The following is a 23,440-nucleotide window of genomic DNA, read 5'->3' on the forward strand; positions in this document are numbered from 1 at the left end:
TCGAATTCTTATAATTCAAATTACATGAATTATGAGCTGCACCTCTGAAACTGAAGAAAAAAAAATTAGGCTAACAAATTTAGTAAATTCAATTTTTCAAAGTAATTAAAGTGACAACATACCGTCCCGTAAGATGACAATGATCTCGTACTGCAAGTTCATCACCATGGATTGGTTTTCGACATATATTACATATCGTTGCCCTTCGAAAAGATAATTCTTCCAAGTCTGTAAGTTTTAATGGTTTAGGATTTTTGTAGAGTAGATTAATCTGCTCCCCGATTGATTTCAGCTCTTGAACAAACCATTCTGCAGGTGTCTTTGCATCTCTATTTTCTAGCTCAGATCATTTCTTACTGAATAGCAAGATGACTAGCGTGATTGATAGAAGTTCAAGTGAATATAATGTATTGTTTAGAAATACAATATTGCAATGTCAAGAAGAAGAAAAAGTTTATCTCCGTGACATTCAAGGTTTTCAAAGAATTGCCGACGATACTTTTATTTTCAAGGAAATCAGTTTTCTCAATTTGAGTAAAACTGCTTTACCGACTGCGTATCTCTTTAAACCTCCATTACCATGGGATGAACTAACAGAGGAAGAAAAATGTATGACTCACTGGATTGAAAAGAGCCATCACGGCATAGAATGGGATTCTGGAGATATTCCATATCACCGTCTTCATAAAATTTTAGAAATATGTACGCAAGGAGTCACAAAATTATTCGTCAAAGGAAAGCAGAAAGCAGAATGGATAAAAAATTTATTGCCCGATTTGTAAGTTGCAAATATAATAAATTTATTTAAACTTTCACATTAAAAAAAAATCCCTCACACATTCTTCTATTTATTTTTTCAGATCAATCACAAACGTCGAAAATTTTGGCTGTCCATCGTTTGAAAAAATAATATATGATAAGCAGTTCGTCTGCTTTAATCACGATCTCTGCATTAGAAGAGTGCCTATGTGTGCTGTTCGAAACGTTATTGCAATACGAACCTGGCTACTCGATTATTTAGATGATCGATTTAGTTTAGATACGGTGGATAATCAAAATTCAAAATGTATTTGCTTATACTGGAAATCAGCTTAACTAAATAAAAAATGATTTTAATAAATGAATGTTTTATGTTTTATTCCCTTATCAACCTTATATATATATATATATATAAAAGGTTGATAAGATATATATATATATATACATATATATATATATATATATATATATATATATATATATATATATATATATATATATATATATATATTCGGCAACGTACGTTGTTGCCACCTACTCGCACGCTGCTGTCAAGACGTGACAATGTGTCAGATGGCATAGGTAAATCTGTGCCCGCGTGAGTCGGCCCAGCCATGTCTTCTGCATGTCCGACGTTTCTAATTATAATAAACAGGACCCTTCTGGCCCTGGTTGTAACGCGCGAACAACGACAGTAAACATGCGTTATAATATACATTTCTAAAAGGAATAATGTTTAATCAAGCAGGAAAGACAAAATATTAGTAAAAAATTATATTTATTTATTTTTATTTTTTTACATTTATCTTATCTAAAATTTATTACAAAATTTTATTGAAAAGTATCATTCAGATTTTTCGCATATTTGCTTTCTTATCGAACACGATAAGCGGATCGTTAAGCATTTCGCCTTGCAATATACGCGGTCGTGCTCGTTGCTGTAGTGGCATTTGCTATTCTTGTTGATGCTGAAGTGGCATCGGTTGATCTGCTTGATGCTGAAGTGGTATCGGCTGATCTGCATGATAGAGAGGCTGTGGTGATGGCTGCTGTCGCGGTGATGGTGGTGGTAGATCAGTCTTTTTTAAAGACAACGAAAGTTTTCTCCGTTCCTTCTTTTCTGCTGCAATAACAAACCAAAAAAAAAAAATTAATGTATATGTTATCATAAAAAATGAAATGAAATGAATGAAAAAAAAAATATCTTACCTGATTGTTCGCTCTCTTGAGATGATGTGATTGTCATCCTTTTACCACCTATACTATTGATTGCTTCATCTGCAATTAAAGAAAAAATATGTATTATTATTTTTTGAAAAAATTAATTTTTTTTTTGTATAAGTAAACATCAGATTTCCTCTTTCTTGAACTTTTGTCAGAGCCGCATCCCGACCTGGATCCCGAGCTGGTGCTCGAGCCAGAACTCGAGCTTGAGCCTGAACTCGAGCTTGAGCCTGAACTCGAGCTTGAGCCTGAACTCGAGCTTGAGCCTGAACTCGAGCTTGAGCCTGAACTCGTGCTTGAGCCGGCTGTAAATACTCAACAGCGCTAACAGATGTATTCAACGCTTGGCAATCAGCCCTCGTGCTTGCCGTACTTGTGTGGTGATCGCTTGGTACATAAGAGCGATCGCTTCTTACAGAAGTGCGGTCGTTTCTCGAAGATGAGCGATGGCGCTCGTTTCTCGAAGATGACCAATGGCGATCGCTTTTTTTTTGATGACGAGTGTTGGCGATCGCTTTTTGATGACGAGTGATTGCGATCGCTTTTCGAAGACGAGCGATTGCGATCGCTTGATGAGGACGAACGTTCGGTTTTCGCAGACGTAGAAGGGCGATCACTTTTGGCTGCCGGCGGAGAGTGAGGGTCCCTGAGTGGCTTCCTAGCTGCGGTTGCGGCTTTGGCTTCTGCTGTGGTTGCGGCTTCTGATGCTTTGGCTTCTGCTGTGGCTTTGGCTGCGACTGCTGCTTTGGCTTCTGCTGCGGCTTTGGCTGTGGTTGCGGCTTCTGCTGCTTTGGCTTCTGCTGCGGCTTTGGTTGCGACTGCTGCTTTCACTTCTGCTGAGGTTCTGGCTGCGGTTGTGGCCTTGGCTGCGGTTGTGGTTCTGGCTTTGGCTTTGGCTATGGCTGCGGCTTTGGCTGCGGTTGTGGCTTTGGCTGCGGTTGTGGTTTTTGCTGCGGTTTTGGCTGCGGATGCGACTTCTGCTGCGACTGCTGCTTGTTGCTGCGAGTTTTGCTCCTGTGGAAGCTGCTGCTGATAGTGCATCTCTGATAAGGATGATATACTTTTAAACCAATCACACCAATCGACGGAAGTTGCTGCTGTTGTTGCGACTCTGGTGAGGTGAGCGCACCCTCATTCAGCTGCTTCATCGCAGCAGTTAACGCGGCTGGTAGAGCTGAAGAATATAACAAAAATAATTAAATTAAAAAAAAATGTTACAAATAAAATCTAAACTAATGTAAAAAAAATATCACTTACACTTTCTCAAAATGGAATCATCATTAATTCCATTCGATGTCCAGGACATCAACTGCCACGCCACATTAAAGAGATGGACAATTGTTCTGTAGCCGTTGACCTTCTCAAAAGCTGCCTTCATGCTGTCGTTGATTCCTTCTATCTTCTCACACTTTGAATTGAAGAATGAACTTGAAAACTAAGAGTGAACTGACTGACGAAGCATGCACCAGGTCCTTAAATAGAGTGGACAGCGAAGCTTCCCTTTCCACTTCAATTGCCAAAAGTCCTTCGATTTGCGAAAAATTTCCACTTTCTTCTCATAGAACCTTCCTTAGACACTTCCCACCGGAATTTTCAAAATCTCCTCCCTCTCAGCAAAATTTGACCATCCCTCAATCACTCGAGTACACACCTACGCTTTCTTGGAGAGAGAGAGAGAGAGAGAGAGAGAGAGAGAGAAAGAGAGAGAGAGAGAGAGAGAGAGAGAGAGAGAGCGATCATTGTTGACTGTCCATATCTTAAATTTTCATGCGAGAGTCTTCAGCACGTATCCGACTTATCTGTGTGAAAATTCAAAATCCTAGTTCTTGAAACGCACACATGCACATATTAACTTGGCGGATAATCTATCTGCTAATCTGCAAGCAATCAGCCAGATGTGTATACTTGCGCATAGGCTAGCAAGCGGTCGGGAAAATATGTATGCCTGAGCGAGAAGGGGACGGGTCAGATGTGTATACGTACGTGCAGGTAAGCATGCGGAAATATGTATACCTGCGCGCGTGTCGGGCAAGAAGTCCAACAGATACCCGTATGAGATCTATTGTGTTATGAATAAGATTATCTCCGTATGTAAGCACGCGGTCGAGGAAATGTGTATACCTGCGCGTTTGCCGCACAGATACCCCTGTGAGATCTATTGAGCGTAAGATTATCTCTTTAAGAATCGACAGTAATTTCAAGTGTGTGTGAAAATTATCTCTGCTCGTGACAATCTAACGTGGAAACAGCTTTGAGGGTTCATCACTTCACGAGAGCGAGCAGATGTGCTTATTATTCTTGTTATTATCTTTCAGTTTAAACTATGAGAAAGCGGGATTTATTTTTCTCCGATAAATTTATTAGCTTTGACTGCTATCTTATAAGGATGCATTTACACATTTTCCACCACCTCCGCTTTTCACACGTTTCTCGAAAATCAGAGAAGGAGGAGCTTTTCCAAGCAAATGTAGGCGCTTCCCTCTCTCTCCGCTGCCTTTATAAGGACTTGTACGGGCTATCTAAGCTCATTAGCCGAAGAGCAACTAAAGCGCCTAGTCTCTGCTCTTGAACAACTTACGCCTTGAGCAGGTAAAACACTTAGAATATTTTCGAATATTTCTCAAACTTATTTCTGTGCCTCAAAATACTTATGAATTCGTCGAGTCAAAACTGATAATGCAACTAACGCGTATCAGTCGAGAACTTAGAATAATTTCAAATATCTACTATACTTATGCAATCGTGATCTAGAGTCAATAACGCAAAAGTTAAGCGTATTGTCTTACAAAAATACTGTAAAATCAAAGCAAAGACATAAAATTCTTTTTTACAAAGAATATCAGCAATTCACGCAATATTCTATCTAAAAACACTATTTATAGAATATATTTATTTTGGTTAATGAAACGAAATTACAAAACTTTTATTATTGTAAAATCCTTCCATTACCTGGTATCCCGGACCTCTCTTATTATAACAATATATTATAACGTAGAATCAAATTTCTATTTATGATCTGTCGTTATAATTACGACGCAGATCAGTAAATGATTACTGCTCTTCTCTAAAAACTAATATCATATACGCGCACAAGACCGAGAAAAGTCGTGACCGTTTCACTCTTAAAACCAAAAATTTTTAAACTTTTCACTACTTTGGAACTTATTTATACGCTCCTCCTGGGGTTACATTAGTAAAACGTGTATTTCGAACAGGGTTTTTGATATTTTTAGTATGAAGAAAATCCATATACCTAGAATTAAAGTACAAGAAAAAAACTTTCATTTAAAATAAATCTTTATAATTGCTTGCTTAGGTAAAAAGTTGTCTACGTTTGAAAAAAGAGAAAATATTAGTGCTTTCAGGGATGAAGTGATTTGCCCCTTTATTCGTGTAAGTATGCATTTTCCGTTTGCATCCTTAGACATTAAGTATGTATTATAGTATTCGCTGTACAAATTTACCTACGGGATTTTCGAATTTCGTAAAAACCGAAATTTTTCAATTGAGTATAGCTCAATATTTTCTCTATCAGAGTCGCAGAAGAATTTATTTCAGTTAGTTTTATCTGAAAACTTGATGTTTGTACGATGGGGCGATTAATTTTTTAAAGACGGAAAATATAGCTGTTCCGAAAAAAATTAATCAATTAGCCTCATCCTCCCTTATTCAATTGATTTAACCATGCAATGCGGCCCCGAATTTAATCTAGCTTCGATCTTTGCAATAAAACTTTTAGTTAAACTTTGATATTCTCTGTATTTTTGTATATCAATATTTCAAACTGATACTATATGATATGTTATATTTTTATATTGTCCAGCACTCTATCTTGCTTCATGATTTATCAGTTGGCCAATGTATCATACTTATTACCTAAACGAGCCTCAGATTCCTTATTTAATATTCAATATGAATGTAATGAGCAGCTCCACAATTGTATCGAAATTACAAACAATGTGTCAATTATTTGGTGAACCATGTGGATTTCAAGATTCGTTATCACATACGAAGATATAATAAGAATATACCTTTTATATAGAGATAATATTAAAAGAGAGCGATTAAATCAGAATAAGAAAATTTGACAAATCTGAAAATGTTAGAAATAAAGTTTTCTTATTCAAGAAAAATGCCAGGTCTAAGCTTTTCGATATTTCTGCTTGTAAGTGTAACATGGTTATTAATGATGATTGTTCATGTCCCCCGATAAATAAAGTGCCTTTTAAAAATGCAATCTTTTTTTGTCTGATTAAAAAACAACAAGACTTATGAATATTAGCACTATGAATGCTAATCGCGTAATGCTTGCATTTAGAGGTCAAGATAACCAGAAAATTATTTATAACAAAAGGAACAGAGGTAGACCTCGTTCTGAGATACGTGCTATTTCGTCAGGAGAAAAAGAAACTAATACGCATCACAATAGCAATCGTGATATCAATGATATATTATACATAATAATAATGAAAGTGTTTAAAGGCTAAGTATACTTTCAGAGGATCGTAAAATTTTCAAAATCGAGTTAAACTGACAAGAACTATATAAATAAGTAAAAGATACGGTCTTTCAGACAGAGCGACTGCAGCTTTAGCTTCTTCTGTTCTTGCAGACTATGAGCTTTTCAAAGACAACGGTATATCGCTAGCGGTCGATAAAAGAAAAGTAGCTAGAGAGAGAAAAAGAGTTCGATATGACCTTTCGAGGACATCAGATATTACTGATAAATCATCAGTAACTTGAATTTATTTTTATGGTTCGGGATAGAACGCTCTGTCAAGAAATGAAGGACAATAAGCTGTATCGTAGCACTGTAACGGAAGATCATTATTCGTTATTAATGGAACCTGGTTCACAGTTTCTAGGACATATGACCCCTTCTGTGGGAAACGCCATCACTATTAGCGAAATATTGCATAATTATTTGTTGAACAAACTACCTGGGGAACTAGAAAAACTCTGTGTAGTCGGTTGTGACGGTACCCCTGTTAATACTGGAGCTAATGGTGGGATAATGCGCCTCTTACAAGCAGTATCTTTATCTTTGTTACTACGCCATAAAATCAAGAACATACTCACAAGACCTTGCAAATCGTGATCCAGGCGTTCTTAATTTGTCTCGGTGGCTGACTACGGCAAACAGAATTCTCAGATTGTATATGGCAACAGCTTCCCCAACACTATTATTGCAAAAAATAGTGAAATATCTGAGAAATGTTTATATACCATTTTGGTTCATGATAAAAGCTAAACCATTGATAAAAGACGGAGCAAGGCATTTTTATAAATTTATACAACTTACGAGATATTTATCAAAAAATCATCCTAAAATTACACCGGCACACAAAATAAAAAAAGTTGTCTGCGCGAGAAATCAGACCTATCTATCTTTATGTTTTTTCGGTCGCTGAATCCGAATCCGGGGTCAGTTTGGCCCCATCTCGTCAGGTTCAAGGTCAGTTCAAGGTCAAACTGAGAAGAAATGGTTAAAAGAAATAAAAATGCCATACATTTATGTTTTTTTGGTCGTTGAATCTGAATCTGGGGTCAGTTTTACCCGATCACGTCAGGTTCAAGGTCAGTTCGAGGACAATTTGGGAAGTAACGGTTAAAAAAATTAAAATGCTGTATATTCATGTTTTTTTGGTCGCTGCATCCAAATCCGGAATCAGTTTGGCACGATCACGTCAGGGTCAAGGTCAGTTCAAGGTCAAATGGAGAAGAAACAGTTTAAACCGATTAAAATGTCATATCAAAAGTTTCCAAAAATGGAAAAAGATACCGAAAAATTTAAATAAATCTTATTTAATCACATAATATCTTCCTTGTGTACAGAGAAAAGTTGCTTTCGTTTATATTTTTTTCTTATTTTGCTTTTTTTCCACTAGCTTAGTAACTCTCGATGTCTTTCTTTACTCCTTTTTTCTCTTGTAACGAACTCTTTTTACTTCAAATGACCTATGCAATGGGTTTCTTTTTCTCTTTTTGTTATTTGTTTTAATGTCTCTCTTCAGTGTCCAGCAAAAATCTGCCATCATGTTGACATTCCATCTTCCTTGGTATCGATTCTCCATTACACTTATATCTTGATGAAATCGTTCTCCCTGTTCTTCACTGACATCTCCTAGATTAAGAGGGTAGTAATCAAGATGGGAATGTAAGAAATGCATTTTATAACTCATCAAGCAACCCAAATTTTTGAAATTCTCCAACATTTGTTCAACTAGTTCCTGATAGTTCTCACTCTTTTTATTTCCTAAAAAGTTCTCACGAACAGTTTTAAAACTTTGCCATGCAGCTTTTTCTGTGTCGTTTATTTTTGTGATAAATGTTTTGTCTTCAAATAGAGTACGAATTTGAGGACCATCAAAAATACCTTCTTTTAATTTAGCTTCACTTATTGCGGGAAACTTTTCTCCCAAATACTGGAAACAATCGCCATCTTTATCCAGAGCTTTGACGAACTGCTTCATGAGGCCAAGTTTGATATGAAGTGGTGGTAGCAGATAGTTTGATGGGTCAATCAATGGCATACGTATAATGTTCCTCGATCCTGGTTCAAAATGTGTTCTAGTTGGCCATACTTTCTTAACGTAGTGATTTACCCTGTCTCTACTATCCCATAAACACAAGAAGCAGGGATTTTTAGTAAAACCTGATTGTTGTCCTAAGATCATGGTTGCAATTTTAAGATCACCACAAATTTTCCATTGATGTTCCAAGTACTTTATTTTTCCAATACAATTTCTAAATTTTCATAAGTCTCTTTTAGCTTAGTCGAGTGAGCTATGGGAATGGACAGCATTTTAATTTTTTTAACCGTTACTTCCCAAATTGTCCTCGAACTGACCTTGAACCTGACGTGATCGGGTAAAACTGACCCCAGATTCAGATTCAACGACCAAAAAAACATAAATGTATGGCATTTTTATTTCTTTTAACCATTTCTTCTCAGTTTGACCTTGAACCGACCTTGAACCTGACGAGATGGGGCCAAACTGACCCCGGATTCGGATTCAGCGACTAAATAAACATAAATATACAGCATTTTAATTTTTTTAACCGTTACTTCCAAATTTGACCTCGAACTGACCTTGAACCTAACGTGATGGGGCCTAACTGACCCCGGATTCGGATTCAGCGACCGAAAAACCATAAATGTATGGCATTTTTATTTCTTTTAATCATTTCTTCTCAGTTTGACCTTGAACTGACCTTGAACCTCACGAGATGGGGCCAAACTGATTCCGGATTTCGATTCAGCGACCAAAAAAACATAAATATATGGCATTTTAATTTTTTTAAACCTGTTCTTCTTAATTTGACCTCCAACTGACTTTGATCCTGACGTGATGGGGCCTAACTGACCTTATATTCGAATTCAGCGACCCGAAATACATAAAGATAGATAGGTCTGATTTCTCGCGCAGACAACTTTTTTTATTTTGTGTGCAGGTGTTATTGATCCAGTTATCCAGAGGAATGCATACTTCGCCCATGTTGAGAATATACTCATAAGTATGTAATCTGATGTTAGAAGTGCCGTAAGACTGGAAGCAATACAGAATATATTACATGCTCGATTAGTAAATATCAACAGTACTGTGCGTCCTTTTCGTGTACCTCAGTTACAGTTGACGGTAAATGGTTATTTCAATATGATTGATTGGTATACAACAATTGTAACTCCTCCATCAGAATTATATAGTATTTTGTCACATAACATAAAAAATTTCAACAAAACAATTGGAACTTTTTTTACTTTCCTAGTCACACTCAGGCAGTGAAAAAAATCATAAAATTAGTGATTAAAGCATCTTCCAAAGTACGTGGAGAAGAAAATTGAGATGGCTGTATTAAAGGTACGTTATATTAAAAAAAATGATGCCAGAGAATAATAAAAAAAAACTATCAAACTCTGTTTAATTATTCTGTAGAACAGAATTGAAAGAGAAGTTTATTCCTCTAATATTTTATGACTGTTATATTATTATTACAATAATTGTTCAATATTGTTCAAAATATATTAAAAATATGCAGCCCTTTATCATAATGGTGTAACTCATTACATAACAATAAAGTGTAATAATAATGAGAATGTATTACTATTATTAAACTTTCTTGTTTACGGATTCTCTCCTTTAGACAACTTTTACCTTATTTTAAATTGCTCTTAGTCGTCATACTCTATTTTAAATAGTCTAAAATGATAAAATCCGTTACTGAAAATTCTTGTTTCGAAGGCATTTTTGAAGAATTTTTCCTATTCCAAATAGATCGCATCTTATGATAGGGACGGTCATTTATGACAATTTTTTTAAAAATTCAAGATCTCGGGCTAAGCTGTTTAGTTTAGTAATTCCGGAAATAATAATGTTCGTTTTACCAGGTAAGAAATTACCCGGAGCGCAAGAAAGGCTATTTTAACAAAGGTTTCAATTTTTTTTATTTTTTTGATTTCTTATATCTCTAAAACAATGTAGTCAAATGCTTTAAAATTTTATTTGGTAATTCACCATAAAAAAACTATCTGCTGATAAAATTTTAAACAATTTCATCGAGTGGTTCTCAAATAGAGAGCTAAAATGTAAAAACCGATTTTTCTCCAAACGTTTGCTTGCTCTAAACATTATTTTATTTATAAGTATTATTTTTCCTCTCCATATTAATAGTATTAAAATTTAAAATAGGCAAAAGTGGGAGGATAACTCTGGTTGTGAATAAACTTCTCTCAAACAACAATTATATAAAAATAACCGGCAACGTTTCGTCCCTGGTGGGGACCTCCTCAAGCCATATTAAATATATAAACAAAAATATTGCACAGGTGACGAATAAGTCTCACTTGTCATACATCTCGTGATACACTCTCATACATGTTTATTCACACTCTCATACAAGTTTATTCACAACCAGGGTTATCCTCCCACTTTTGCCTATTTTAAATTTTAATACCATTATTTTATTTATTGGACCTATGAATTAAGTTTGAAGAAGTTACGTGCCAATGAATTGGCAGCGGTTTCGATTGCGAAGTGTCTGACTTCTGAGAAAACATCTCCCACAACAGTCTCATACGATATTTTATAGCAAGACAACCTCAAAATCGACAATAAAGTTGACATTTTGAGGTTAGCGTGCTATAAAATAAACTACATCTCAACTACACAGAGATCAATTTATTAATTTCAAACCAATATAAAAAAACATTAATTAACTACCCAAATTTTTAAAAAGGTTTTACAATGAGAAGCCGTATCCTTGCTTCAAATCAACAAAACTTATTTACGGTATTATTCTAAAGCTGACAAAATAACTGTTAAATCTATTTGTAAAAGTTCAATCGAAACACATAAAAATCAATGAGTAATGTTGAAAAATGTAGTCATTTTGAAAAGAGTCCATGTAGTGCAACATTACAAAAAGTTGGTTCTTTGTCTCCCAAATGAAGCGATGGTGATGATCACATGAGTGCAGAATCAATTACCGCACGATTATAGAAATTTTGGATTTAGTTAGCATTATAAAGCACCTTGATCCCATTATTTAGGCTGTTTATAAAACCAATTAGTTTTAAAGATATTAGGCTTTAAAATGGTGTTTTCTTACGCTGTATACTCTATAGATACTGCTACAATGCCGCTACCTTAAGCGGGCCTTGGGCGTTGTCGTCCAGATCGGACGGATGGGTGCCTATCACCACTACACAGCGCGTCCTCAGGTTGCGGATAGAGATACAGCCCCTGAGAAAGAGGTTAGCTGCGAATAAATTAAATAAGCAGTGGCTGACAGCCGATAAGAACAGGCGTGAGTGTGATGATCCCACACTGTCGAACGCATTCATCTAGAAACACTACGCAAACACCACAACAAAAAACACTTCACATTATCTCTTATCTCTTAATCTATCTCTTTCATCACACATTATAAAAATGGGCAAAAATTCTGCTGCCGAGGGGATGCGGGAGCAATGACAACTACCCCGAAAGCGGATGTGTAGAATGATTCGTCACCTGGTCTTACGCGGTAACGATGCCAGCAAAGGCGCGCTGCCTTGCAGGGGGGCGTTAGGATGCGATAATGAAACCGTAGCGTGTCTGACAACGAGTTGACACTGTCCTCGTCAAAGTCGGAAAGCTCTTATACTTAGTTCTAGAGAGGTATGGAGGTTATCACCTCTAGAACGGTGGACTCGCCTGCGATCGGAACAGGATCCAAAGCGCGCGGGTTTAACATACTATCATGGCTCAAAAAAATCAAAACCAAATCAAAAGGGACTTAAGGGTCGGAACCTGAAATGTTTGCAGTCTATACAGAGCAGGCGCGTTTAAAGAACTCATAAAGGAAGCTGATAGGTACAATCTAGATTTAGTAGCGATACAGGAATCGCGGTAACCACATGGCAGAGTACTGGCATCGGGTAACTTCGCGTACCTGTATGGGGCCGGGAGCGGGGCATCCCTAGGCACCGGATTTCTCGTAAGCAAAAGCATCATACATTCGGTTAAAAGTTTCAAATCCGTCAATGATAGGCTCTCGTACATCACCATTGAAGGTGAATGGTATAGATGTGTATTTATTAATGTACACTGTCCCTCGGAGGACAAAGAAGAAGAAGCTAAGGATCTCTATTACGAAACTTTAGAGAAGGTAATCGATCAGTTCGTGTCTTACGACACAAGAATAGTATTAGGCGATTTCAATGCTTAAATAGGTAGGGAGGAAATGTTTAGGCCTACTATAGGGAAGGAAAGCCTGCAGGAAGCCAGCAATGATAACGGTATTAGGGTTATAAATTTCGCGGCGGCAAAAGATCTTATAATCAAAACTGCGTGTTTTTTTAGCACAAGGACATACACAAAGCAACGTGGACATCGCCGGACGAAGCCACACAGAACCAAATTGATCATTTTCTTATTTAAAAAAGACGTCATACTAACCTTCTAGACGTAAGGGCTTATAGAGGGGCAGATAGCGACTCGGACCACTTCCTAGTAGTAGCCGAATTAAGAGCTAGATTAGTAGCGAATCAAAATAGTAAGCGAACAAACAAGGTAGAAAGCTTCGATATTGAAAAGCTACGAGATAGAACAGAGCGAATTAGGTACCAGACAGAAATTAATAACAGGTTTCAGGCACTTGAAGAAGCAAACACATCGCCGGAGGGGAATGACGAACTGAATAGCTTATGGGGGGACATCGAAAAAACGGTAAAAGAGGCCGCGAACAAAGTACTGGGTAAAAAAAATCTAAAGAGCAAACCATGGTTTGACGAAGAGTGCGAACTCTGGTTGAAAGGCGAAAAAGGCTAAATTAGATAGCTTACACAATAGAAGCGATAGGACCGTAGAAGAGTATTCTAACGTAAGGAAACAGGCGGGTGCGATCTGCAGAAATAAGAAGCGGGAGTATCAAAAGAATTGTATTAGGAGAATAGAAACTAACAGTAAGGAAAATAACCCCCGCGAAATGTAGAGGGATTAACGCAATCAGAAAGGGTTTTAGGAGTAGAGCGCAATTGATAAAGGACGAAAACGTGGACATCGTAACAAATGACAACGAATTACTGTTGCTGTGGGAAAACTATTTCTATAAATTATTAAACGTGCACGAAAATAGCGAAGAATTAGGTGACGAAATTCACACTGCCGAACTCCACGTGGAGGAACCAAGCTACTAAGAAGTAGAGGCCGCGATTAAAAAACTAAAAAACAACAAAGCGGCGGGACATGACTCTATAACAGCTGAGTTACTCAAATATGGGGGCGTCGAACTTACTTTTAAAATCTATAAACTAGTATGTGCCATCTGGAAAAATGAAACGATACCCGAAAATTGGAAGGAATCTGTCATTATGCCGATTTTTAAAAAGGGCGATAATACAGACTGCAACAACTATAGGGGTATCTCACTTTTAGCAAGTGCTACAATCAGTGCAGATTTCAGCGCAACAGATCGACGAGCGATCAAATGTTTACCATAAGACAGTTGTTAGAGAAAAAGTGGGAATTTTGCAAAACCATACACCAACTATTTATAGATTATAAAAAAGCGTACGATTCTATTAAGCGAAGCAAAATGTATCAAATTCTAGTACTTCTCGGTGTATCAAAAAAACTCATGAGATTAATTCAAATATGTCTGAACGAAAGTACGGAAAAGGTTCGAGTAGGCGGTAATGTATCAGAACCCTTGACGATACGCGATGGTTTAAAACAAGGGGATGGGCTCTCTACGGTGCTGTTCAACTTAACGTTAGAGTATGTCGTTGAAAAATGCAGGTTAGCCAGCTGGGCGCAACGCTTAATGGAACAACGCAGATACTAGGCTACGCAGATGATTTGGATATACTGGGGGAATGCAGGGATACGGTAGCAAGAAACGCGGAAATTCTCATAATAGCTTCTGAGGATACAGGGCTAGAAGTGAGTGAATCGTAAACAAAGTACATGATTATGGATAAACTAGGCATCTGTAGAGGGGGAGGAAGCCTCTATTCGGGTAATGCTTGCTTCTACGCCGTGAGCAATTTACTTAAGTCGAAGCTGTTGTCTGAAAACGTAAAAATAAGAATATACAGGACTATAATACTGCCGGTGGTTCTGTACGGGTGCGAAACGTGGGCTCTCACTAAGCAGGCGGACAACCGTTTTAGGGTATTTGAAAATAAAGTCTTGCGAAAAATATACGGGCCGAAGAAAGATGAGGAAACTGGGGAATAGAGGAAACTACACAATGATGAGTTACACAATCTGTACGCATCACCAAATATTAACAGAATAATAAAATCACGCAGATTGGAATGGGCAGGGCACGTAGCGAGAATGGGAGACGACCGTACGGCAGCGCGTGTTATGAAGGGCAGGCCGATGGTAACGCGACGTCTAGGTAGACCTAGTCGCAGATGGGAGGACAACGTGAAAGCAGATCTAGTAGAAATAGGACGGGTGGATGTCGATCGGAGGGGTGCATCTTGGGTGGCATTGACACAAGACAGGGCAGCGTGGAAGGCTTGCGTAGGCGAGGCGATGAACTTTCAAGTTCCAAATGCCATTTAAAAAAAGAAAAAAGTATACTCTATACAACTGAAAACTGCATCGCTTGGATCTCAGCTTCAATTTAATGGATTTTAATCTATACCTTGACTTGTTTTTTCTGTTTTTGTTTTACGAAGTCGTTGACAACAAGATTTTCAGTTACGCATGTGTGTTTTTCCAATTCTCGAGTAAGGCACCCACGCATACCTTCCGTCAGATGTCAGTATGTAAGCCTATTTATAATAGTATCATTGCACAGTAGAAAAATACTTGGAGCTGAATAAATACAATAAATGAATAAGAAATTTAATAATAAATAAAAAGTTTACAAGTTTTCTTTTCATGCCGATGACATGCCATCAACTATATATAATAATATAATATAAACAATTATAGCTATGCGAGAAATAAGAGAGAATTATAATTGATTATGTATATATAATTAATTCGAAATAATTTTATCTATTAAACGAAAAAGTACAAAATCGTTATAGAATTATATATGAATTCAAAGTAATTCAGATATTAAAGCGATACATAATGTTGAATAAAGCTACTTGCCAAAGAATTGGCAGCGGTTTTTTTATTTATTATTAATCTACCTTATATATATATATATATATATATATATATATATATATATATATATATATATATATATATATATATATATATATATATATATATATATATATATATATATATATATATATATATATATATATATATTGTAACGGGGTGAGACTTTGACGTGAGAGGAAAAAATCACAGAAGGAGACGCCGGGACCGAGAATCGATCCGGCGCTCCCGAGATCTTTAGGCGCGCGTGCTACCACTTAAGCCAACGCCACCCTATTTCGTCACTCTCTATCCTGCCTTGATTACCGGTGTGGCAAGGGACGTTGTTCCTCATTACAATAAATAAATATATATATACACACATGGATGGATAAAGATTTCTTTTAAATTGGTCTAGATGAAACAGATGCTGCGATTAAATATTTCTGCAGATATGCTGTTTTTTTAAAGCCATCTATTTGTAAATATGTGATGACGAATGCTTTATGTATTCGTGCATATTATAAGATGTAATCAGTAAATTTGGTCTAGATAAAAGGAATGCTGCGATTAAATATTTGTGCAAATATTAATTTTTCTAAAGTTATTTGTTTGTGAATATGAAATGACAATTTATGTATTCATACATATCACAAAATGTTATCTGCAGATTCGATTTACATAAAAGGGATGCTACAAATAATTACTCGTGCATATATAATCGTTTTTTCAAAGTTTTGTGTTCGTGACATATAATGACGAATGCCGCAATTTTGGTCGAGATCAAAGCGATGCTGCAAATAGTTATTTGGGCACGTATAATTCTTTTTTAATTCTATGTGTTTGTGAATATGAAATGACGCACATGCATATCACAAGATGAAATCTGCCATTTCCGTTGAGATAAATGGAGACGTTTAATGAATATTCAAAGACGGTGTCTAGGTGTACGGGCTGATGGCCGATGACGAGGTCTAAGTAGTGCGCTCCGTAATTTTGTATGTCTAGGTAAATACATCATTCGAGGGCGGTGTCTCGGTGTACAGGGTGGCCGATGACAAAGTCTAGGTGGTGCGCTCCGTGGTTTTTTAATTCTAGGTATATACATCATACATGAACGGCGTCTTGGTGTACAGGGTGGCCGATGACTAGGTCTAGGTAGTTCGCACTTGATTTAGGTCTTTTAGTGTAGAAATCATTCGAGGGTAGTGTATCAGAACAATCAGTGATTTCATGTTAGTGATAAAAATGTTAGAATAAAACCATGATCAAAAGGTGCTAAAGACGCTTATATTTTATTTTTAAGAGAAATATGAAATACCTAAAAAAATTTATTAAAATAGACTAAAATCTCAAAAAATTAACATTTGAAAGACTAAAAGGTTAGACAAGTTTGATATATTCCGCAACGAAATAACAGATAAAAAACTGAGATTAATCAATTAAAGTCCAGTTTATTATATTTAATCATAATGCAGCAACAACATTTTTTTTATTCAATAAAGGGCTTCCTTAACTTAAGTTAAGTTATACACTGATCAATCAGAAAAATGTGGCTGTCTCGGGGACAGTTGATAGAAGTGAATACTTGAATAGATGGTGTGGAATTTTGGAAAATTTTGAATAGTTTCGTTGCCAGAGAATCAAACGTATACCAAGTGAGAAATGTACTAGTCTTCGCAGCGAGACTGCAAATGTACGTTATAGTCTTCGACGCAAGAGTTCAGAATATATATACTATAGTCTTCGCGGCAAAACTGAAATGAATTAGTCTTCAACGCAAATTCAAATGCGTCTTCGTTGAGTGCAAAGTACTAATCTACAAAGATATATTTAATTGTGACTTTTTTGATAAATTTTTATAATTTTTTGATTTAGTGATTCAGATGCATAAATCGCCGCCATTTTCTTATTTCTCCAACTTAATCGCAACTTCGACAGAGAGTTAAAAAATCTCGAATAAGTAATCATTGATCAACTAGTAAATTTAGAATAGGCAAAATATAATGCAGCAGAACTAATAAATATCGCAGATAAATCTCCATGGTCAATACCAGAAAATCAAGTACCTGCATTATTTTCCAAACTGAAGGAAATTCCAGAACATCCATTCAGATACAAAGAAAACTTGATTTTCTTACTAACCACAGACATATACCTGGAAACGGAAATCCTTGACCCTATGCTGGAAAGAGGATATGTAAATGAAAATACTCTGAAAAACACAGAAAGAAATTTGGGATATGTTTTCATAACAGATTTTAAAGGCATGATACTTTTCGGTTTATTCGTCAAAAGTCGCGTTAATGAAAGACCGCACAAAGCGCATTTAAGAAAATATATTAAAAATCTAAGATCAGAAATTGCGAAATCAAATATAAATTCTTTTGTATTAATTAGAGATCTAGGAATGCTGAGTTTATCATAGTGGGCAAACTTCTGTAACACGGCAAAATTTCGCCGTGTAACAACGACGTTCGAAGCGGTCGGGGTAGAGTGTCTCAAGGTTACCTATGCGAATGAGAGAGTGAACATGTCTAAGTGCGTCGTTTATTTTTTGAGTGAACGACGAGAGAGGAGCAGTGGCTGCGACGGACGAAAAGGACAACGAACGTCGCCGACTCGTGAGTGAGAGATGCGAGGAGACGACGAGCAACGTTGGCGCAGCAGCAGCGACCTTTCACCTCGACAGGGCGTTCAAGTCGGCCCCGCGCACCGTAAGACAGCCAATGCAGGTAGCGGAGCCCTTCGTGGGGTCTACCTACGTGAGCGTCTGATGCAGCAGGATCAGCGTGATGGCAGCTCACCCGCACGAACGCCAGGAACAAAAACTACAGCGTCTCGCGTTCGTAGTGACAGATGCCGCCCGAGTCAAGGGCCCTGACGACGGGGCATTGGGAGTCACTACGGGTTCCGCAGTCAAGAGTTATCTTGGTTTTCTGCGGGTGAAAGGCTGTCTGTGTGCTATGAGAATTCGAATTTCGCGGCTATCTGTTTCGGCATCGTGTCCGCGGTGCTATCTGCTCGCACGCGCGACCGCGTGACTCGGCAACGGCGCGTGAACCGATAGTGTTGCCAGCGAGCGGGCCGTCGAGCCGCGACGCGTTGACCAATCAGCGCGCGCGTGGTACGGCGGCTAGGGAAAGCAGAGTAGCGGCCGCGAACCGCGAACTTACCGAGCAAGTCTTTAACCTAAAATATTAAATCAAACTGCATTATTAGGAAGTTTTTTTTTAACACTTCCCAAAAAAAAGATCAACTATTCAGAATTCAACAAAATTTAATATGCTATTAAATATTGATAGATTATACGCTCGGTTAAAATTTAGCAAAGGTTTGAAGCATGTGGTAAAAGTTTTAATTCACAAAAATCTACACTTTTTAGAATTATTGCCTGATTTATCAATACTGATCATTTAGAATTCATCCGAACTTTGCAAATTTGTCAACAAACATCTAACGAATAAATTAATACCTCGTAAATCTAAATTTGTAACGTATAAGCATACTTATAAACAAATATCTTTCTTCTTGTTTAAGAATATCCTATACCTTTAGCTGTCAGGGTGATTAACGGAGCATTCCTCCGCGAAACGCGCCGGCTCCCCTCTCACTGCACACCTCCTTACACAGCCTACAAGTTTAGTATTTTATTCACGTTACGCTTGTTTTCTTAGAGGCTCGTGCAGTAACGTAAGCTAAAATTCCGCGCAGATCTTCTTAAATTTATGTCAATTGTGCTCAATAATTTTCTTTATTTCATTCTATCAACCTTGTAAACATCATCCTCTATATTAATCGACTATTTTCTCTTCATATATACTATATGAAAACATTTACGTAGTTTCAGTCCATTTTTTTTAACTTTCATGCAACTTAATTCATTAATTTATTATATACAATTTTAATGCTTGACGGTTGCTAGTGCAATTAACGCACGTTGAGCACTTTACGACGAATCTCCGGGACAGAATCAACATTCTGTATAATACTTCTGTTGTTACAGCTACTAAAGGCGCAGCATGTGAGAGAGTAAGAGAGACAGAGAGAGAGAGAGAGAGAGAGAGAGAGAGAGAGAGAGAGAATAAGCATCGAGAGAGATTTAAATTCAGCAACGTACAATGTTGCCACCTGCTCGCACACTGCTGTCAAGAGTTGACAACAGTGTGTCAGAGGGCATAGGCAATCTGTGCTCGCGCTAGCGAGCCATTCCGAGTCTGTCTTCGCTCCGCTCCGTTTCGCGAATAGACACTCTGCGATTGCGATTATTGTGTGCGAGGGTTGCGAGGTCAACCGAACCGAGGACAATCCGTCCGAGACCATCTTCGCGTGGGTTAGAACGGCCATGCCGGCCACGTACATCTGTAAGTACTAGTTCTTATCAACTCTCGTTTACTCGGGCGACTTTAAGCCTCCTCTCTCTCTCTCACCTCGACTACATGCTGGTAGCAGGCATGCGCCCGTCTGGCGCGCTTGTGTAAGCCAAGCACCAATAAACAGTTAGTCTAAGTTTTACAATAATCCGCGAGTGTTCATTGACTTTTCCTCCTTTTGAATCTACGTCCTGAGTACTACTATCACCGCCGCGTGTTCATACGTCTTTACGTCCGTGCGCGGATAGATTATAGGCGGTAGAATCTAGTGCCTTCTGCACAGCCGACGGAAACGGTGAATAGTAGCATAAACAACAAACAACTTAAAATAATAATGACGGCCGAGCACACATTCAGCTTCTCCTCCGTATCTGGATGTTTTAGGCTTGATGGCAAGTACACTGGACGTCGTGGTCCGGAATGAACAATTATCGAGTATGGCTGCAACATACAAACAATACAAAAACACTATGCAATTAAATATATTAGGAAAAAGAAGATTAAGAAAAGTATATGAAAACTAACCTTTCTCCATGAACATTTGTTCTTATATATACAAACGCGCTTGCCTCTGTACTACATGCTCTCAATTCTTCGTCATTCGTACGCTCCACGACGGGCCACATCACCGCGCGAGTCCCAAACTACATCAATATACAGTCACGTTATTACAATAATGCAATTTAATATCAAAAGAAAAGTAAAATCATAGTGAATATTCACTTACGTAGCCGTCATTGGGGCATATGACTGGGAAACGAGTCTCACGGCGCTCCCCCAAGAGATAACGCCCACCACCTGCCTTCTAGTTTCTGAAATCTGTATAGCCCTGTACCTTAATCTCTACATGAAACTCACAGAAAAGCAATGAGGAGAATATATCAAATTTTTACTTACGGCGTAACAAAATCGGCATTGCAGCCGGTCTACCAGACGCTCATGAACCATCCCTCCAAACCGTGTTCGGTCCAGGCTCCAAAACAGCATCTCCTTGGCGTATGCTTCGTAATCCGTCGAGGAAACTGTTGCCCACCTTGCCAGGGACGTCGTGCAGACCAGGTCGAACGGCGAATTTATAGGAGTCGGCATGGAGCACATATTTAGATATCTCATTCATAAACGGCAGCGGAGGAGAGTTGTCACGCCAAGCAAAGCTCACTCCTCTCCCCAGCTCCCCTATACACAAGCCCTACGCTCTCTCAAAGCCTGCTCGGAACACCGCTCGAGACATAAACACGTGTAAACACGCATTCCAACAAGCTGTTAAAACAGCGACACTCATTCTAGCCAGTGACAACCATGTTAATACACTTTCGAAAAACGATAATTTAATTTCGCATTCTCGCGACCATTGGGCGTGCAAATTCATATACAATCAATGCACAAATAACACAGTTTCAGCGTTCTCTTTTGTGCTCAGAAAACATTTATTTTTGAATATGCATCCGTATTAATTTCTTTACTACCCGCAATTGCTGGTGTAATATTTTTGTAGCTAGAGTATATGTGTTTCGAGCGTTTCACATCAATCGTGCTAAGCGCAGCATTTAATTTATTGTAATCTAATTTTGATAAAACGTATCGAGCATTTGAAATCACATAAAGTTTTCTTTGTTTCGAATGGCCCGATATTATTTTAAATATCTACAGTAGGAATGAAAATACAAGCTAGGATAGTTCTTGTAACATTTTTGAAATAATAATCGCACAGTACGCACCACTATCTTATATGCTTATTGTGGCGTGAACGTACGCGCGTCGTAATTTTTGTATTATAACTTAGCTGAAGCATGTTTTGTGTGAAAAATTATAATATGCATCCCTTGTTTTAGGTAGCTTGATATTTTCTTAAATTTCTACAGAAAAAACGAAGATATAAATAAGAGTAGTTCTCGTTAAAATCTCTCGATAATAGTCGCGCAATATGCACCGCTGTGTTATGTGCTTATAATGACATAAACGTGCTAGCGTCGAGCCTCTCTCATGCAATATGTTAAGCGCGACGCGCAAACCTTTGTATTATAACTTAGCTGAACCACCATGTCTTACGTTGAAAATTATAATATACTTACCTTGTTTTAGATAGCCTTATATTTTCTTGAATTTCTACAGCAGAAATGATGTAATAAATAGAAGTAATTTTCACCAAAATTTCGTGTGCGCGTATAGAGCCTTTCTCGTGAAACACGTTAAATACGGCGCGTAAATTTTTGCATACTAATTTATCTGTAGCGTATTTTACGTCAAGAATCACGAGATATTTCCCTTGTTTCAAATAAACTGATATTTGCTTGAATTTTTATGATAGGAATGAACGTAAGAGTTTTTTTTTTTTTTTGACAAAATTTCATAACAATGAGCATGGCTGTGCTATGTGCTTATTGCGGCGCGAATATGAACGTATTAGGCTATCCTCGCGCATTATACTAATTGCAACATGCTTAGCGCGGCGCGTGAATTTTATGTGTGGAACTTGGTTGAATCATGTTTTGCCTAAAAAATTGTGAGATTTTTTCCCTGTTTAAGATGCACTGATGGTTATTCGAATTTCTACAATGTAAATTAAGATGTATTTGAAAATATTTTCGTCAAAATAGACGTATAATATACGTCGCTGTGTTACGCGCTTATCGCGACAAGAATATGCCAACTCTCTCATGCAACATGCTTAACGCGGCGCGTAAACTTTTTGTATTATAACTTGGTTAAAGCATGTTTGGCGTAAAAAATTGTGAGACATTATTCTTATTCTAAATGCCCAAATATTCGTTTAAATTTCTACACTAGAAACTGAGACGCACCTGAAAGTATTTTTCGTCAAAATCTAGAGGCAAATGTATGCGCATAGGATTTTATATTCTAACTTAGCCGAAGTGTGTTTGGCATTGAAATTTATGAATTATTTTATTTAATCTTGACAGCTCGATGCCTGTAGATATTTAATATTATAAATGAATGCATGAATGTGAGTATGTTTCATCAAATCTTCGTAGTAATAAACTTATAATATCAACTGCTGCCTTGTATATCCACTATAGAGCAATATATTGCGCTAGTACATATAATCGGATCCTATTTGTTTAAATTTCTTTTGCTAACACATATACTCTGCCACAGTTTATTCTGAATATGTTTAGACATGTGTATAAAGCCATGATTTTTTTTTATTTTTCTCTGTTTCATTTTTGAAACCTCGCTCACATGAACCGATGCGATTAAATGCATCAAAGCCTCATTTGTGTGCTACAAGCAAGTTATTAAACTTGCCATAAAAGCACCTACAACCAACTATTTTTAATTAATGAATACAAAGACAATCTCATATCCTCAACCTCTGTAATAATCAAGAAGTATGATTATTTCGTGTGTTAATGATATAAGTGTTATCTGTATAATCTTCTGATTGATTACATTGTCATTTGACTGTTTAGCTACGAAGCAATCAATTAATTCTACATGCAGTACGGTTATTTTAATAAGACTATGAGC

At 37.3% G+C, this 23,440-nt stretch overlaps 2 protein-coding genes across 16 annotated transcripts in view; one reads left to right on the forward strand and one right to left on the reverse strand.

Moving 5' to 3' along the window:
• The window catches only part of LOC100679361 (SNF-related serine/threonine-protein kinase), a 738,484-nt gene that overhangs the window by 14,955 nt on the left and 700,089 nt on the right, over positions 1-23,440 (reverse strand). For 3 of the 15 annotated variants that reach the window (XM_032601898.1, XM_031928115.2, XM_031928111.2), the window contains one exon: positions 7,063-7,163. The exons of the other annotated variants lie outside the window; for them this stretch is intronic. In XM_032601898.1, the coding sequence (XP_032457789.1) occupies positions 7,063-7,163 (101 nt within the window). The remainder of the gene's footprint in view (positions 1-7,062; positions 7,164-23,440) is intronic. 15 annotated transcript variants of the gene reach the window in all.
• Positions 354-1,120, forward strand: LOC116417044. Its single transcript, XM_031928119.1, has 2 exons — positions 354-778; positions 861-1,120. The coding sequence occupies exons 1-2, from the start codon at positions 369-371 to the stop codon at positions 1,093-1,095; spliced, it is 645 nt and encodes a 214-aa protein (XP_031783979.1). The 5' UTR covers positions 354-368; the 3' UTR covers positions 1,096-1,120.

The sequence above is a fragment of the Nasonia vitripennis genome, assembly GCF_009193385.2.
Source record: "Nasonia vitripennis strain AsymCx chromosome 4 unlocalized genomic scaffold, Nvit_psr_1.1 chr4_random0003, whole genome shotgun sequence".
Taxonomy (NCBI): Eukaryota; Metazoa; Arthropoda; class Insecta; order Hymenoptera; family Pteromalidae; genus Nasonia; species Nasonia vitripennis.